Raw genomic sequence first — 18558 nt, forward strand, 5'->3', positions numbered from 1 at the left:
AGGGAGAGGGGAAGATAAGCACACACCCATCTGACTGTGACCCCAGCAGTGGGCTGAGGGCAGGCAGCTGGTCTGACTGCAGGCCCCACCCATGAACAGAAGCTTCTCTGGGGATGACACAGGGACAGGGCCTGCAGTTTGGTGCTACTGCATCTCCGGCAAATGCCTGGTCTGACTCAACTCCAGCCCAAGGCAGCCCCGGAGCAGCCCACTAACACCACGGGCACCAGACTCTGCCCACAACAGGCAGGGAGCCATCGCAGACAACAGGACTGAAGGCAAACACATCCCAGCCACAACGGGAGGACACCCCTGGAGCAACACACATAGGAGACACCCCCTGGAGCACCAGGTTCTGGGGAACAGACATCACACTGCAGGACCTCTTCTTCATAAAGCCACTACTTTCAAGTGCAGGAGATGGAGCTGACTTTCCTAACACAGAGAAACAGACCACACAAGAGACAGAATGAGGAGACAGAGGAATATGTCCCAAATCAAAGAACAGGACAAAATCAGAGCAAGAAATCAAAGTGAAATGGAGATAAGTAACTGATAGAGATACAAAGTAATGCCTGGTAGAGATATAAAGTAATGGTCATACAGATACTAGCTTGAGAAAAGGGTGGAGACCTCTGTGAGACCTTCCACAAAGATAGAAAACAGAAAAGAACCAATCAGATGAAGAACTCAATAACTGAAATTAAAATACACTAGATGGAATAAATAGACTAGAGGAAGCAGAAGCACGGATCAGCCATCTGGAGGACAGAGTCATGGAAAGCAATCAAACTGAAATAGGTGAGAAAGAGTGAGGGGTTGGGGGGGGGCGGTGGGAAGAGACCCAGGGAACTCAGCAACACTGTCAAGAATAATAATAGTTGCATGATTGGGATCCCAGGAGGAGAAGAGAGAGAAAAGGGGAAATGTGTGTGTATAGGAGTCTATTTATTTGAAGAAATAATATGAAGAAATAATACTCAAAGAAATGATAACTGAAAACTTCCTGAATCTGGGGAAGGAAAACAGAAATCCAGATCCAGGAGGCACGGAGAACACCCAACAAAACCAACCCAAGGATGTCTGCCCCAAGACACAAAGTAAATAAAAGCAGTGATCCAGAGAGAATTTTAAAAGCAGCAAGAGGAAAGAAAACAGTTGCAAACAAAGGAAACCCCTTAAGTCTATCAGTGGATTTTTCAGCAGAAACTTTGATTATATCCTGCTGCTCCCGTCTGGCCCGCAAAGTGCTAAAAGTAAACATCTGCAGCCAAGAATACTCTATCCAGCAAGGTTGTCATTCAGAACCGGAGAGAGAAAAGGTTTCCCAAACAAAAATTAAAGGAATTCATGGCCACTAAACCAGCCCTACAAGAAGTGACAAAGGGGACTCTGAGTGGGAACACAAAAACAGGAAAACACAAAAGTAGTAAAAATAAGTATACGTGTAAGTATCTCTCAAGGGACTCACAAAATAAAAGGATGTAAAGTATGATGCCATATACCTAAGTCATGGGGAGGAGTAAAAATTTAGTGCTTTTAGAATGGGCTCAAATTTAAGTGACCATCAACTTAATATAGACTCCTATACACATAAGATGTTATATACAAACTCAATGGTAACCACAAATCAAAAACTGGTAATAGAGAGGCACCTGGGTGGCTCAGTCAGTAAAGCGTCTCACTCTTGATTTCAGCTCAGGTCATGATCTCAGGGTGGAGAGATCAAGCCCCATGTTGGGCTCTTCGCTGGGTATGGAGCCTGCTTGAAATTCTCTCCCTCTCCCTTTGCCCCTCCCCCTCACTCTATTTAAAAAAAAGAGCAAACTCCACAAACGACTGGTAATAGATATGCAAAAAATAGAAAAATCCAAGTATATCACTGAAGAAAACCAATGAACAGAGAAGAACTACAAAAACAATCCTAAAATGAGTAACAAAATGCGAGGTGGAGCAAGATGGTGGAGGAGTAGGAGACCTAGATTTCGTCTGGTCCCAGAAATTCAGTTGGATAGGGATCAAACCATTTTGAACACCTACGAACTCAACAGGAGATCGAAGAAAAGAATAGCAGCAACTCTCCGAACAGAAAAGTGACCACTTTCTGGAAGGTAGGACGTGTGGAGAAGTGAATCCAAGGTGATATTCGGGAGGATAGACGGCAGGGGAGGGGGCCTCTGTCAGCCGCTTCTGGCACGTGATAGAGCCGCGGAGCACAAAATTGGAACTTTTAGAAGTCTTCTCCACTGAGGGACATTGCTCCAGTGGCTAAGCGGGGAGTGGAACCCTCGCGGGACAGTGTGGTCTCAGGACCCTCGGGGTCACAGGAAGACCAGGGGTGCCTGAGTGCAGCAAAGCTCCCAGGTATTGGAGCAGGGAAGCCGGCTGTAGAGACGGAGCCGAGGTGCGGGCTCTCAGCTCGGGGTTGCCATAAACCATGATCCACGGCACAGTCGGGCCACTGCTCCTCCAGCAGGGACCCAACAAGCAGCAGATCTGGGGAGACTCCCCTTCCTCCCCTGGGAGGAGCGGCGTGGGAGCACACCGCAGGGATGTGCTGGGCTTGGAGACTCCACACCGAGTCGGGAGTCGGGTGCCAGAGATAGAAAAGCTCGGTCACAGGCCGGGTGAGCACAGAGTGTGGCCGGAGACCAGGGAGACGGGAGTGATGGACTGCTTTTCTCTGGGGGCTCACTGAGGAGCGGCGTCCAGAGTCCCCGGCTCCTCTGGGGCAGAGATTGGGAGGCCGCCATTTTCACTCTCATCCTCCAAAGCTGTGCAGAAAGCTTGCAGGGAACAAAAGCTCCTGGGAACAAACCCGAGCAGATTACTTAATCTGGACCGGCAAGGGCGGGGCAATTCCGCCTCCGGCAAAGACATTTGGAAACCATGGCAACAGGCCCTTCCCCCAGAAGATCAGCAAGAACAGCCAGCCAAGACCAAGTTTACCCATCAAGGAGAACGACAGAACTCCAGCACTAGGGAAATACAGCACAGAGAATTCATGGCTTTTTTTCCCCATGATTCTTTAGTCTTTCAAAGTTAATTTTTTTTAACTGTTTTTTTTTTTTTTTTGAATTTTTCTTTTTCCCTTTTTCAACCACATCTTATCAATCCCTTTTTTAATAAATATTTTTTATTTTTCATTTTTAGAGTCATATTCTATCCCTTCATAGTAGTTACCCTTATTTTTGGTATATATATATAAGTTGCTCTCCCTAAAATTTTAAGATAGTTTCTTCTAACAGATCAAAATATACCCTAAATCTCTAGTGTATGGCTTTGTTCTAGTCTCCTGCCTGATCACATTCTCCCCCCCTTTTTAAATCCTCTTCTTTCTTTTATCAACCAACTTCTTATCTTATCAATTTCTTTTATAAAACCTTTTATAATTTTCATCTTTACAGTCATATTCCATCTCTTCATTGTATTAATCCTTATTTTTGTACATATATGTTTTTCTTTCTGTAAAATTTTGGGAGGCACTTTCTTCTAACAGACCAAAATACGCCCAAAATCTAGTGTGTGGCACTGATCTATGCACCAGCCTGATCATATTTGATCATATTCTGTTTTTTTTTTTTTTATCATTTTCTTTTTTTCTTCTTCTTTTTTCTTTCTTTCCCTTTCTTTTCCCCCAGTTGCAGGTCTTTTCTGATTTGTTTAGTGTATATTTTCTGGAGATGTTGTTACCCTGTTAGCATTTTGTTCTCTCATTCATCTATTCTCCTCTGGACAAAATGACAAGATGGAAAGAATCACCTTAAAAAAAAGAACAAGAGGCAGTACCGACTGCCAGGGACCTAATCAATACGGACATAGGTACGATGTTGGAACTAGAATTCTGAATGATGATTTTAAAGATACTAGCTGGGCTTGAAAAATGCACGGAAGTTATTAGAGAAACCCTTTCTGGAGAAATAAAAGAACTAAAATCTAACCAAGTTGACATCAAAAAGGCTATTAATGAGGTGCAATAAAAAATGGAGGCTCTAACTGCTAGGATAAATGAGGCAGAAGAGAGAATCAGTGATATAGAAAACCAAATGATGGAAAATAAAGAAGCTGAGAAAAAGAGAGATAAACAGCTACTGGATCCCGAGGGCAGAATTCGAGAGATAAGCGATACCATAAGATGAAACAATATTAGGATAACTGGGATCCCAGAAGAAGAAAGAGACAGAGGGGCAGAAAGTATATTGGAGCAAATTATAGCAGAAAACTTCCCAAATTTGGGGAAGGAAACAGGCATCAAAATCCAGGAGGCACAGAGAACCCCCCCTCAAAGTCAATAAAAATAGGTAATAGTAAAACTTACGAGTCTCAGAGACAAAGAGAAAATCCTGAAAGCAGCTCGGGGATAAGAGGTCTGTAACCTACAATGGTAGAAACATTAGATTGGCAACAGACCTATCCACAGAGACCTGGCAGGCCAGAAAGGACTGGCAGGATATATTCAGAGCACTAAATGAGAAAAATATGCAGCCAAGAATACTATATCCAGCTAGGCTGTCATTGAAAATAGAAGGAGAGGGACGCCTGGGTGGCTCAGTTGGTTAAGCGTCTGCCTTCGGCTCAGGTCATGATCCCAGGGTCCTGGGATCAAGTCCCGCATCGGGCTCCCTGCTCCGTGGGGAGCCTGCTTCTCCCTCTGCCTCTGTCTCTCTCTCTCTCTCTGTCTCTCATGAATAAATAAATAAAATCTTTAAAAAAAAAAAAAGAAAAAAAAGAAAATAGAAGGAGAGATAAAAAGCTTCCAGGACAAACAAAAACTAAAGGAATTTGCAAACACGAAACCAGCCCTACAAGAAATCTTGAAAGGGGTCCTCTAAACAAAGAGAGACCCTAAAAGCAACATAGACCAGAAAGGAACACAGACAATATACAGTAACAGTCACTTTACAGGCAATACAATGGCACTAAATTCATATCTTTCAGTAGTCACCCGGAATGTAAATGGGCTAAATGCCCCAATCAAAAGACACAGGCTATCAGATTAGATTAAAAAAAACAAGACCCATCGATATGCTGTCTGCAAGAGACTCATTTTAGACCCAAAGACACACCCAGATTGAAAGTGAGGGGGTGGAAAACCATTTACCATGCTAATGGACACCAAAAGAAAGCTGGGGTGGCAATCCTTCTATCAGGCAAATTAGATTTTAAACCAAAGACTGTAATAAGAGATGAGGAAGGACACTATATCTTACTTAAAGGGTCTATCCAATAAGAAGATCTAACAATTGTAAATACCTATGCCCCTAACATGGGAGCAGCCAATTATATAAGGCAATTAATAACAAAAGCAAAGAAACACATTGACAACAATACAATAATAGTGGGGGACTTTAACACACCCCTCACGGAAATGGACAGATCATCTAAGCAAAGGATCAACAAGGAAATGAAGACTTTAAATGACACACTGGACCAAATGGACTTCACAGATATATTCAGAACATTTCATCCCAAAGCAGCAGGATACACATTCTTCTCTAGTGCCCATGGAACATTCTCCAGAATCAATCACATCCTAGGTCACAAATCAGGTCTCAACTGGTACCAAAAGATTGGGATCATTCCCTGCATATTTTGAGACCACAATGCTTTGAAACTAGAACTCAATCACAAGAGGAAAGTTGGAAAGAATTCAAATACATGGAGGCTAAAGAGCATCCTGCTAAAGAATGAATGGGTCAACCAGGGAATTAAAGAAGAATTAAAAAAATTCATGGAAACAAATGAAAATGAAAACACAACTGTTCAAAATCTTTGGGATGCAGCAAAGGCAGTCCTAAGAGGAAAGTATATAGCAATACAAGTCTTTCTCAAGAAACAAGAAAGGTCTCAAGTACACAACCTAACTCTACACCTAAAGGAGCTGGAGAAAGAATGGCAAATAAAGCCTAAACCCAGCAGGAGAAGAGAAATAATAAAGATCAGAGCAGAAATCAATGAAATAGAAACTAAAAGAACAGTAGGACAGATCAACGAAACTAGGAGCTGGTTCTTTGAAAGAATTAACAAGATTGATAAACCCCTGGCCAGACTTATCAAAAAGAAAAGAGAAATGACCCAAATCAACAAAATCATGAATGAAAGAGGAGAGATCACAACCAACACCAAAGAAATACAAACAATTATAAGAACATATTATAAGCAACTCTATGCCAGCAAATTAGATAATCTGGAAGAAATGGATGCATTCCTAGAGATGTATCAGCTACCAAAACTGAACCAGGAAGAAATAGAAAACCTGAACAGACCTATAACCACTAAGGATATTGAAGCAGTCATCAAAAATCTCTCAACAAACAAAAGCCCAGGGCCAGATGGCTTCCCAGGGGAATTCTACCAAACATTTCAAGAAGAATTAATACCTATTCTTCTGAAACTGTTCCCAAAAATAGAAATGGAAGGAAAACTTCCAAACTCATTTTATGAGGCCACCATTACCTTGATCCCAAAACCAGACAAAGACCCCATCAAAAAGGAGAATTACAGACCAATATCCTTGATGAACATGGATGCAAAAATTCTCACCAAAATACTAGCCAATAGGATCCAACAGTACATTAAAGATTATTCACCACGACCAAGTGGGATTTATCTCTGGGCTGCAAGGTTGGTTCAACATCCGCAAATCAATCAATGTGATACAATACATTAATAAAAGAAAGAACAAGAACCATATGATCCACTCAATAGATGCAGAAAAAGCATTTGACAAAGTACAGCATCCTTTCTTGATCAAAACTCTTCAGAGTATAGGGATAGAGGGCACATACCTCAATATCATAAAAGCCATCTATGAAAAACCCACAGCGAATATCATTCTCAATGGGGAGAAACTGAGAGCTTTCCCCCTAAGGTCAGGAACATGGCAGGGATGTCCACTATCACCACTGCTATTCAACATAATATTAGAAGTCCTAGCCACAGCAATCAGACAACAAAAAGAAATAAAAGGCATCCAAATCGGCAAAGAAGTCAAACTGTCACTCTTTGCAGATGACATGATACTTTATGTGGAAAACCCAAAAGACTCCACCCCAAAACTGCTAAAACTCATACAGGAATTCAGTCAAGTGGCAGGATATAAATGCACAGAAATAAGTGGCATTCCTATACACCAACAACAAGACAGAAGAAAGAGAAATTAAGGAGTCAATCCCATTTACAACTGCACCCTAAACCATAAGATACCTAGGAATAAATCTAACCAAAGAGGCAAAGAATCTGTACTCAGAAAACTATAAAATACTCATGGAGGAAATTGAGGAAGACACAAAGAAATGGGAAAATATTCCACACTCATGGATTGGAAGAACAAATATTGTGAAGATGTCAATGCTACCTGGAGCAATCTACACATTCAATGTAATCCCCATCAAAATACCATCCACTTTTTTCAAAGAAATGGAACAAATAATCCTAAAATTTGTATGGAACCAGAGAAGACCCCAAATAGCCAGAGGAATGTTGAAAAAGCAAAGCAAAGCTGGTGGCATCACAATTCTGGAGTTCCAGCTCTATTACAAAGCTGTCATCAGCAAGACAGTATGGTACTGGCACAAAAACAGGCACGTAGATCAGTGGAACAGAATAGAGAGCCCAGAAATGGACCCTCAACTCTATGGTCAACTAATCTTCGACAAAGCAGGAAAGAATGTCCAATGGAAAAAAGACAGTCTCTTCAACAAATGGTGTTGGGAAAATTGGACAGCCACATGCAGAAGAATGAAACTGGACCATTTCCTTACACCACACACAAATATAGACTCCAAATGGATGAAAGACCTCAATGTGAGACAGAAATCCATCAAAATCCTTGAAGAGAACACAGGCAGCAACCTCTTCGACCTCAGCCACAGCAACTTCTTCCTAGAAACATCACCAAAGGCAAGGGAAGCAAGGGCAAAAATGAACTATTGGGACCTCATCAAGATAAAAAGCTTTTGCACAGCAAAAGAAACAGTCAACAAAACCAAAAGACAACCGACAGAATGGGAGAAGATATTTGCAAATGACATATCAGATAAAGGGCTAGTATCCAAAATCTATAAAGAACTTATCAAACTCAACACCCAAAGAACAAATGATCCAATCATGAAATGGGCAGAAGACACGAACAGACATTTTTCCAAAGAAGACATCCAAATGGCCAACAGACACATGAAAAAGTGCTCAACATTGCTCGGCATCAGGGAAATCCAAATCAAAACCTCAATGAGATACCACCTCACACCAGTCAGAATGGCTAAAATTAACAAGTCAGGAAATGACAGATGTTGACGGGGATGCGGAGAAAGGGGAACCCTCCTACACTGTTGGTGGGAATGCAAGCTGGTGCAGCCACTCTGCAAAACAGTATGGAGGTTCTTCAAAAAGGTGAAAATAGAGCTACCATACGATCTAACAATTGCACTACTGGGTATTTACCCCAAAGATACAAATGTAGGGATCTGAAGGGGTATGTGCACCCCAATGTTTATAGCAGCAATGTCCACAATAGCCAAACTGTGGAAAGAGTCAAGATGTCCATCAACAGATGAATGGATAAAGAAGTTGTGGTATATATATATATAATGGAATATTATGCAGCCATCAAAAGGAATGAAATCTTGCCATTTGCAACAACGTGGATGGAACTGGAGAATGTTATGCTGAGCGAAATAAGTCAATCAGAGAAAGACATGTATCATATGACCTCAATGATAGTAGGAATTCTTAATCTCAGGAAACAAACTGAGGGTTGCTGGAGTGGTGGGGCGTGGGAGGGATGGGGTGGCTAGGTGATAGACATTGGGGAGGGTATGTGCTATGGTGAGCACTGTGAATTGTGCAAGACTGTTGAATCACAGATCTGTACCTCTGAAACAAATAATACATTATATGTTAAAAAAAAAAAAAGAAGATAGCAGGAGGGGAAGAATGAAGGGGGCGGAAATCGGAGGCGGAGATGAACCATGAGAGACTATGGACTCTGAAAAACAAACTGAGGGTTCTAGAGGGGAGGGGGCTGGGGGGATGGGTTAGCCTGGTGATGGGTATTAAAGAGGGCATGTTCTGCATGGAGCACTGGGTGTTATATGCAAACAATGAATTCTGGAACACTACATCAAAAACTAATGATGTAATGTATGGTGATTAACATAACATAAAAATAATAAAAAAAAATGAGTAACAAAATGGCAATGAGTACATACCTATCAATAATTACTGCAAACGTAAATGGACAAAATGCTCCAATCAAAAGACAGAGGGTGACAGAATGGATAAAAAAGCAATACCTGTGTATATGCTGCCTACAATAGACTCATTTCAGTCCTAAAGACACCTGCAGATTGAAAGTGAAGAGACTAGAAAAACATTTATCATGCAAATGGAAGTGAAAAGAAAGCCAGGGTAACAATACTTATATTGAATGAAATGGACTTTAAAACAAAGAGTGTAACAGGAGACAAAGAAGGACACTATATAATCATAAAGGGGACAATCCAACAAGAAGATGTAACAATTGTAAATATTTATACACCCAACATTGGAGCATCCAGGTACATAAAGCGGCTAATTAACATAAAGAAATAGTTAATACAATAACATTAAAGGACTTTCACTCCCCACTTACATCAGTGGGCAGATTATCCAAATGGAAAATCAATAAGGAAATAGTGGCTTTGAATGACACATTGGCCAGATGATCTCACAGATCTATTCAGAACATTCCATCCTAAAACAGCAGAATACTCATTGTTTTCAGGTGCACATGGAATATTCTCCAGAGTAGATCATATATTAGGCCACAAAATGAGTCTCAACAAATTCAAAGACTGAAGTCATGCCATGCATCTTTTCTGACAACAGTGCTATGAAACTAGAAATTAACCACAATAAAAAATCTGGAAAGAACACAAATATATGAAGGTTAAATACATGCTACTAAAAAAAAATGAATGGATCAACCAAGAAATCAAAGAGGAAATTAAAAATATACCTGGAGACAAATGAAAATGAAAATATAACAGTCCCAAATCTTTGGGATGCAGCAAAAGCTGTTATAAGAGCAAAGTTTATAGCAACAAAGGGCTACCTCAAGAAGAAAAATCTCCAACAATCTAACCCTTACACCTAAAAGGAGCAGGAAAAAGAGGAACAAATAAAACTCAAAACCAGTAGAAGGAAGGAAATAATAAAGATTAGGGCAGAAATAAATGAAGTTGAGATTACAAAAACAATAGAACAGATCAATGAAACCAGGAGCTGGATTTTTGAAAAGATCAACAATATTGATAGAACTAGCCCAGACTCCTCAAAGAGAGAGAGAGAGACAGAACTCAAATAAACAAGTCAAAGAGGAGAAATAATAACTAGCACCACAAAATAATAAAGGATTATGAGAGATTATGTAAAATTATATGCCAACAACTGGACAACCTAGAAGAAATGGATCAATTCCTAGAAACATGAATAATCTCCCAAAACTGAATCAGGAAGAAATATAAAATTTCAAGATTAGTGATTCAATTTAATTGCTGGGGTAATTAAATCAAAAAGCTCCCAACAGACAGAAGTCCAGGACCTAACAGCTTCCCAGGGGAATTATACCAAACATTTAAAGAAGAGTTAATACCTATTCGTCTAAAACTGTTCCAAAAAATACGAGAAGGAAAAGCTTCCAAATTCATTCTGAGGCCAGCATTACCTTGATACCAAGACCAGATAAAGACCCCCCACCACACACACAAAGAAGAACTACAGGCCAATATCCATGATGAACATAGATGCAAAAATCTGCAACAAAATTCTAGCAAACCAAATCCAACAATACATTACAAAAATTATTCATCACGATTGAGTGGGATTTATTCCCAGGATGCAAGGATGGTTCAATATTCACAAATCAACGTGATACATCACATCAATAAAAGCAAAGATAAAAGCCATATAATCCTTTTAGTAAATGCAGAAAAAACATTTGACAAAGTACAACATCCATTCATGATAAAAAAAAAATCCCTGAACAAAGTAGGTTTAGAGGGAACATAACATAATAAAGCCCATATATGAAAAACCCACACTAACATCATCCTCAGTGGTGAAAAGCTGAGAACTTTTCCCCTAAGATCAAGAACAAGACAAGGGTGTCCACTCTCATCACTTTTATTCAACATAGTACTGGAAGTGCTAGCCACAGCAATCAGACAAGAAATAAAAGGCATCCAAATTGGATTTACTATCTGCAGATGACACGGTACTATATATAGAAAACCCAAAAGAGTCCACCAAAAAATTTGCTAGAACTGATAAATTCAGTAAAGTTGCAGGATACAAAATCAACATACAGAAATCCATTGCATTTCTATACACCAATAACAAAGTGAAGAGAAATTAAGAAAACTCATTTACAATTGCAGCAAAAATAATAAAATACCTAGGAATAAACCTAACCAAAGAGGTGGAAAGATCTGTACTCTGAAAACTATAGAATACTGATGAAAGAAATTGAAGAGGACACAAACAAATGGAAAGATAGTCCATGCTCATGGATTGGGAGAACAAATATTGTTAAAATGTCCCAACTACCCAAAGGAATCTACAGATTTAATGGAATCCCTATCAAAGTACCAATAGCATTTTTCACAGGACTATGATAAACAATCCTAAAATTTGTATGGAACCCCAAATAGCCAGAGCAATCTCAAAAAAGAATAACGAACTAAGATTTCCATCCAACTGCAAACCCAGATTTCAAGATACACAACAAAGCTGTAGTGATGAAAACAGTATGGTGCTGGCACAAAAACAGACACATAGATCAACGGATCAGAGTGGAGAGCCTAGAAATAAAGTCACAGTTATATGGTCAATTACTCTTCAACAAAGGAGGAAAGAATATACAGTGGGAAAAAGATAGTCTCTTCAACAAATGGTGTTAGGAAAACTGGACAGCCACATGCAAAAGAGTGAGTCAGCACGACCTTTTTACACCATACACAAAAATAAACTCAGAGTGGATTAAAGACCTAAATGTGAGACCTGAAACCCTAAAAATCCTTGAAGAGAGCACAGGCAGTAATCTCTCTAACATTGGCCATAGCAATGTTTTTCTAGATATGTCTCCAGAAGCAAGGGAAACAAAAACAAAAATGAACTAGTGGGACTACATCAAAATAAAAAGCTTCTGCACAGCCAAGGAAACAAAACTAAAAGGCAACCCATGGAATGGGAGAAGATATTTGCAAATGACATATCTGATAAAGTGTTAGTATCCAAAATATATAAAGAACTTATACAACTCAACACCCAAAAATAATTCAATTAAAAAAAGGGCAGAGACATGAACAGACATTTCTCCAAAGAAGACATGCCGGGGGCACCTGGGTGGCTCAGTCGGTTGAGCATCTGACTCTTGGTTTCAGCTCAGGTCATGATCTTAGGGTCATGGGATCAGGCCCTGCGTTGGGCTCCGTGTTCAGTGGGGCATCTGCTTGAAATTCTCTCTCCCTCTTCTTCTCCCCGCCCCCCCCCCGCCAACTTGTGCTCTCCCTCTCAAATCTTTTTTTTTTTTTAAGAAGACATGCAGATGGTCAACAGACACATGAAAAGATGCTCAGCATCACTGATCATCAGGGAAATGCAAATCAAAACCACAATGAGATATGGACTCACACCTGTCAGAATGGCTAAAATTAAAAACACAAGAAACAAAAGGTGTTGGAACAAATGTGGAGAAAGGGGAACCCTCCTACACTGTTGGTAGGAATGCAAATTGGTGCAGTCACTGTGGAAAACAGTATGGAGGTTCCTCAAAACATTAAAAATAGAATTACTGCATTTCCATTAATCCACTAGTGGGTATTTACTCAAAGAATACAAAAACACAAATTCAAAAAGATATATGCATCCCTATCTTTATTGCAGCATTATTTACAATAACCAAGACCAATATAACCAATAACTGAAGTGTCCTTTGATAGATGAATGGATAAAGAAGATGTGGTGTATATATAAATACAATGGACTATTACATAGCCATACAAAAGGATGAAATCTTGCCATTTGCAACAACATGGATAGACCTAGAGAGTATAATGGTGAGTGAAATAAGTCAGGCAGAGAAAGACAAATACCATATGATTTCACTCATATGTGGAATTTAAGAAAACAAAGAAAAAAAAGAGACAAATCAAAAAAACACTCGGGATGCCTGGGTGGCTCAGTTGGTGAAGCATCTGCCTTCAGCTCAGGTCTTGATCTCAGGGTCCTGGGATCGAGTCCCGCATCAGGCTCCCTGCTCAGTGGAGAGTCTGCTTCTCCCTTTCCCTCTGCCCCTCCCCCCTGCTCATTCTCTCTCTCTCAGATAAATCTTAAAACAAAACAAAGAAATAGACTCTTAACTATGAAGAACACACTGCTGGTCACCAGAGGGGGAGGTGGGTGGGGGGAAAGGGGGAAACAGGTGATGAGGATGAAGAGGACACTTGTCCCGATGAACACTGAGTAATGTATAAAATTGTGGAATCACTATCCTATACCCCGCCAAGCTAATCTAACACTGTATGTCAATTATACTGGAATAAAAATTAAAAAGATACGAATATGATAAAAAATCTAAATAGTACAGTAAGATACAGTGATTGATATAGGAAATGTAAAATTAAAGCCTCTTTCCCTGCCCACAGGACCCTCAAGATTCCCCCATGTCAGGCAACCACTCTTAGGAGTTGCTTGTGCATTTTCTCCCAAAACTTTTGTTTGGGTATCTTGAATCTTGAGACACGTGTGTTTTTATAAGCACATATACGTGCATGTAAGTATATAGGTTTTATTATCTTTAAAATGACATCATTTTCTGAAACTTACAATTTAACAATACGTCTTAAATTTATCTAAGTGGAATTGCCAATAAATTCATACATACTCACACCACAAGTAGGTCAGTGGTAACGGAGTATTTCACCAAGGCCCTGGGGAGCAAGCGAGCTGGGAATGGTAGTGCTTACCTGCCACAGCATGGGTACTCGCATATTAAGGAAAGAGTCGTATATTTCTTCCAGTTCTTGGGTAAGGATGATCTCCCCTTTTATTGCAAGTTGAAGGTCTTTCAAAGACTTATGCACAACCAATAAGAACTTATCAAACCGTTCAATTTCTTGGCTCAGAAAGGATAGCAAGGCGCAATGGATAAGGGGATCATAGCCTGGATTTAAACAGACGGAAAATAATGTTAGTTTTCGGATAAAAGGAGGCTTTACATGGAGAAATATAGGCTTTGGAAATCAAAGGAACTTCATGTGTCCAGACCAGGGATTGAGACACTTATTATTATTATTTTTTTGCCAAAAATCAGTGACTGGGCAGGCTCTGGGGCCCTCCTGTGTCATGACCACTCAGCCCTGCTTTGGCCATGTGAACACAGGCACCCACACATGAAAATGAGTGAGCACAGCTGCACGCCAATGAATATTTGTGGGCACTCAAACTGGAATTTCACATGATACTTATGTGCCGAAAATATTCTTCTTTCTTTCTTTTTTTTTTTAACCAATAAAATCATGTAAAAACCATTTTCGCATTTAGGTTGATCGAGAAGGAACGGTAGCTGGATTTGACCACAGCCCTTGTTGGCCGGCTGTGGTGCAGACTCAGCAACAGCACTGACTGCATAGACTACTGCTCAGCATTGGGTCCCCAGATGAACTTTCTTTCGAGGGTTAAGATATGGATGTTGACAACTTAACCGGGCCGGTTGCCCCACCCTGAAATTTGGCCCCCCGGAGCCTTGCTGCTCAGAGTCGAGGGCCCCTCCAAACCCCGCTGCTCCTGGCCTGCTTTGCCACAAGGATGACTCCCTCCCCTCTAGTCTTGGGGCCACCCCTCCCTCCACCTCACCCCGTCCCAGCTTCAACAAAAACAGAAGCAAAGACAAAGCCACAGCATCGTTTTCTTGTCTGCTCTCCATCTCTCAGCTTGGACAGAGTCCGCTCTCCCACTCACTCAGGCTTTGTATTTCTGCGCTCCCTTTGGTGGGACCTCCACTCTTCCTTCCTCTTGCTGCCAGAGTCCTTCCCTGAGGCCACCACTCCTGTCCCCTGCTTACCTTGGATACCTTTATAAAGAGACTCCCAAATGGGGCTGGACATGATGTACTTCAAGGTGCTGGGAGTTCCAGAACATTCCTCCTTCTCCACAGACATTGGCAGCCGCTTTATCATGTCGGATAAAATTTCCATCACCAGTTCATCGTTACTCTGCTCATGACTGCAGGAAGAATGAGGAGGAGAACGAGCTTCAGATCTGTTTGAACCGGGAGAGCCCTCCGATGGGTCCCGTCTGAGGGCCAACACAGCCTCCCAGAGCCACAGAGCTACAGGCAAGGACCGTGGAGTTTGCTGCATTTTACAGATGAGGAAACTGCTCAGTGCACTGCAGACATTTACAACAAAACATGATTTTTAGGTTTTTTTTTTTTAAGATTTTATTTATTTATTTGACAGAGAGAGAGAGACAGCGAGAGAGGGAACACAAGCAGGGGGACTGGGAGAGGGAGAAGCAGGCTTCCTGCCGAGCAGGGAGCCCGATGCGGGCCTGGATCCCAGGACCCTGGGATCATGACCTGAACCGAAGGCAGACACCTAAAGACTGAGCCACCCAGGTGCCCCATATTTTTAAAGTTTTAAAACTTTAAAACTTGTCAACTCTGCATCCTCTGAGTGCACGTGTGTGAAGTGCCACCAGCGGAATGAAGAAAAGCAGGCAACCTGACCGCGCATCCTTGTGTTAGGGGGACACAAACAGAGCCAGGAAACGCTGAAGCTGGAGCAGCTCTTTGAAACCGGGGCTCGGGATGGCGACCGCACCTCCCTACCTTGAGTGGAGGAGACGGACATGGGATGTACCTACTTTGCGCCCCGCTCAGTTACTCTGAATACCAGCAGGGACCGGCTTTCAGTAACAGCCCGGGTCACACACCCAAACGAGGGTCATCCTGGAAGGTAAAAGCGATAGCCTGGAAGCTACCGCTGCAGGCAATGCAGTAGGAAAACCTTAGTTTTTGACTTGAAAGTAGGGTTACTTGGTGGGATTCATCAGGATTCAAAAGATCAGACGATTTCAATAAGCAAACATCTCCAGAGGGCAAATGTTTGCTACCACCGAGGTGGTTACATTGAACGGGACAGATCTTTTAAGTCCGCTCACACAGAGAAGTTTCAAGTACGTTTTGAGTAAAGGCAGCCTAACTGCAGTAATCATAGCCTCCCCAAAATGAACCAGAGGGACACAATTAACCTATTCCACGTGCTCATGAGAAGCAGCCCCTTACAATCATCTCATCTCTGACTGGTGTATTTGTTGAAGACCAACAGTACAGAATTACTATTGAGAAGTGTAGGATGTGCGGGGAATTTAAGCTGATATTCTGGGGACATACTGGAAGATTTCCAATGACCTCCTCCTCTCTGTGTGCAGCTTTCCTTCTATATTGTAAATAGTTAGGATACATTCACTCAGTCAGTGAAATGAGTGCTCAGGTATGTCTATTTTGTGTCACCAAATAGCCAAAGCCATAGTGAGAATCCAATCAGATACCATTTTAGCAGGAGTTTCATGGTCCAAAGAGACAGGAAAGACCCTAAGAGTACAGGATTCCCATGGGTTCAGAGGTTTGAGAGGTAAGTGGAAAAAAATACACGTGTATATTAAGAGCCTGTTAGAAGGTGGAGGAGGGTCAGTCAAGTATCTTCCAGACGGAGAAGAGTTTTATTCAGGGTGACTTACTGACGGGGGAATCCGTGGATGGAAGATCCTGACGGTATGCAGCTATTCTCCCCAAAACCCAGGCCTCAACCCACAGCTTCTGTAGAAGGAGGGGCCTAGGGTAAGGTCACGGGGTAGTTACCCAGAGTGGGGGCCCCTGTGCACCAGAGGGGAGAGCACGGAGGCCCCAAGTGGAGCCGGTGTTCCCAGCTCTCCTGCAGGGCAAATGAAGCGTAACTCCCAGTCTGTGAGTCTATGCGTCTGTTGGGGCACACGTCGTTGAGACCCAGGGGTGTGGGCGATGTGACTGTCACCTCACAGGTTTTGAGGTTGTTACTATGTTGTTGACAACTCTAATCAGGGCTCAAGGCATCCTATGAGTGTTGCCAATAAGAATCAATTCATGTTGTGGCTGACATTTCTGTTTTAGTTTATTGGCTTGGGTTTTTTCCAACCTTAAGCCCTGAGAAGGCAGACTCATGCATCCTGGACAGTGATGCCCCTGGTCCCTGCTTAGCATCTCTCAACATGGGGAAGACTTAGAAGCTGGTGTAGACAAGACTAACAGAATCAAAATCAAATCAAAGTAACAATAGTTTTGTGTTGGGGAATCTATACATGTTGGTGTTTTAAATATTTGGGATAGTTAAAAGATTCGGGGCTCTTAAAACCTGAAGGTCAGCTTTGGGACTCCAACTTAAAACAGATAACTGAGAAATTGGTTTAAATTTATGATTTTAGGGGTGCCTGGGTGGCTCAGTCAGTGAAGCGTCTGCCTTCGGCTCAGGTAATGATCTCAGGGTCCTGGGATCGAGCCCCGCATCGGGCTCCCTGCTCAGTGGGGAGTCTGCTTCTCCCTCTGCCGCTCCCCATGCTTGTGTTCCCTCTCTCTCAAATACATAAATAAAAAATCTTAAAAAAAATAAATTTATGACTTTAGGTTGAAACCACCTAAGTTGATATATTTAAAAATATAAGAGGGGCACCTGGGTGCCTCAGTTGGTTAAGCATCTGCCTTCGGCTCAGGTCACGATCTTGGGCTCCCTGCTCACAGGGAATCTGCTTCTCCCTCTTCTCCCTGCTCATGCTCTCTCTTTCGCTATCTCTCTCTCTCAAGTAAATAAATAAAAAAAAAGTAAGAGAGTTTAAGATCCAGCATATTTGTTTAATTATTAGATTTATAAGACTTATTGAAAGACTCGAGAGGGTTTGGCAGTCAGCTAGCTGAAGTACGTTAACTTTGTAATGAATGTTACCATATTTGAAAGTGTTTAAGTTTGTAGATGGAACCAAACACTATTCAAAGACCTTTTAAAAATGCTTGTTAAAATCCTAGACTTGCAAATTGGAACACTAGATTTTTAGGCTGAACTTACATAAGGAACTTGTATTCTGAGCATAGCCCTGCTAGGCACTATTATTATTTCTAATTTAAACATGATGAACCCGAAACAAAAGACTTAATTGGCACCCCCAAGTTTGCAAAGTCAAGTGACAGAGCTGGGATTTGAACCCAGAGCCAGTCTGTGTGTGTTGCCTGTGTCCTGAGCAGCTCTGAGTGAGCAGAGCAGGAACACACTTCTCTGGGGAGCTCACCCAGGTAGTTGTGGCCTTAACAACATATGACCTTATCTTACAGTTACAGGCTGATGAGGCTGGAGAGTTTGGGGTACCTTTGTGAGACCGTCTGAAGCTCACGATGGCCCTGATGGGTAGACAGGCGATGTGTCTATGTACAGATAAGCAGAGTGAGGGTATCGGGGCGGTGTGACTAACAGAGTGTAAGCCACACAGGCC

At 41.7% G+C, this 18558-nt stretch overlaps 1 protein-coding gene across 1 annotated transcript in view; it reads right to left on the reverse strand.

Moving 5' to 3' along the window:
* Positions 1–18558, reverse strand: part of DNAH14 (dynein axonemal heavy chain 14) — a 325270-nt gene that overhangs the window by 14222 nt on the left and 292490 nt on the right. The window contains exons 81-82 of the mRNA XM_044916203.1: positions 15104–15264; positions 14007–14203 (exon numbers count right to left, since the gene is read on the reverse strand). Of these exons, the coding sequence (XP_044772138.1) occupies positions 14007–14203; positions 15104–15264 (358 nt within the window). The remainder of the gene's footprint in view (positions 1–14006; positions 14204–15103; positions 15265–18558) is intronic.

Source organism: Neomonachus schauinslandi, chromosome 6, assembly GCF_002201575.2.
Source record: "Neomonachus schauinslandi chromosome 6, ASM220157v2, whole genome shotgun sequence".
Taxonomy (NCBI): domain Eukaryota; kingdom Metazoa; phylum Chordata; class Mammalia; order Carnivora; family Phocidae; genus Neomonachus; species Neomonachus schauinslandi.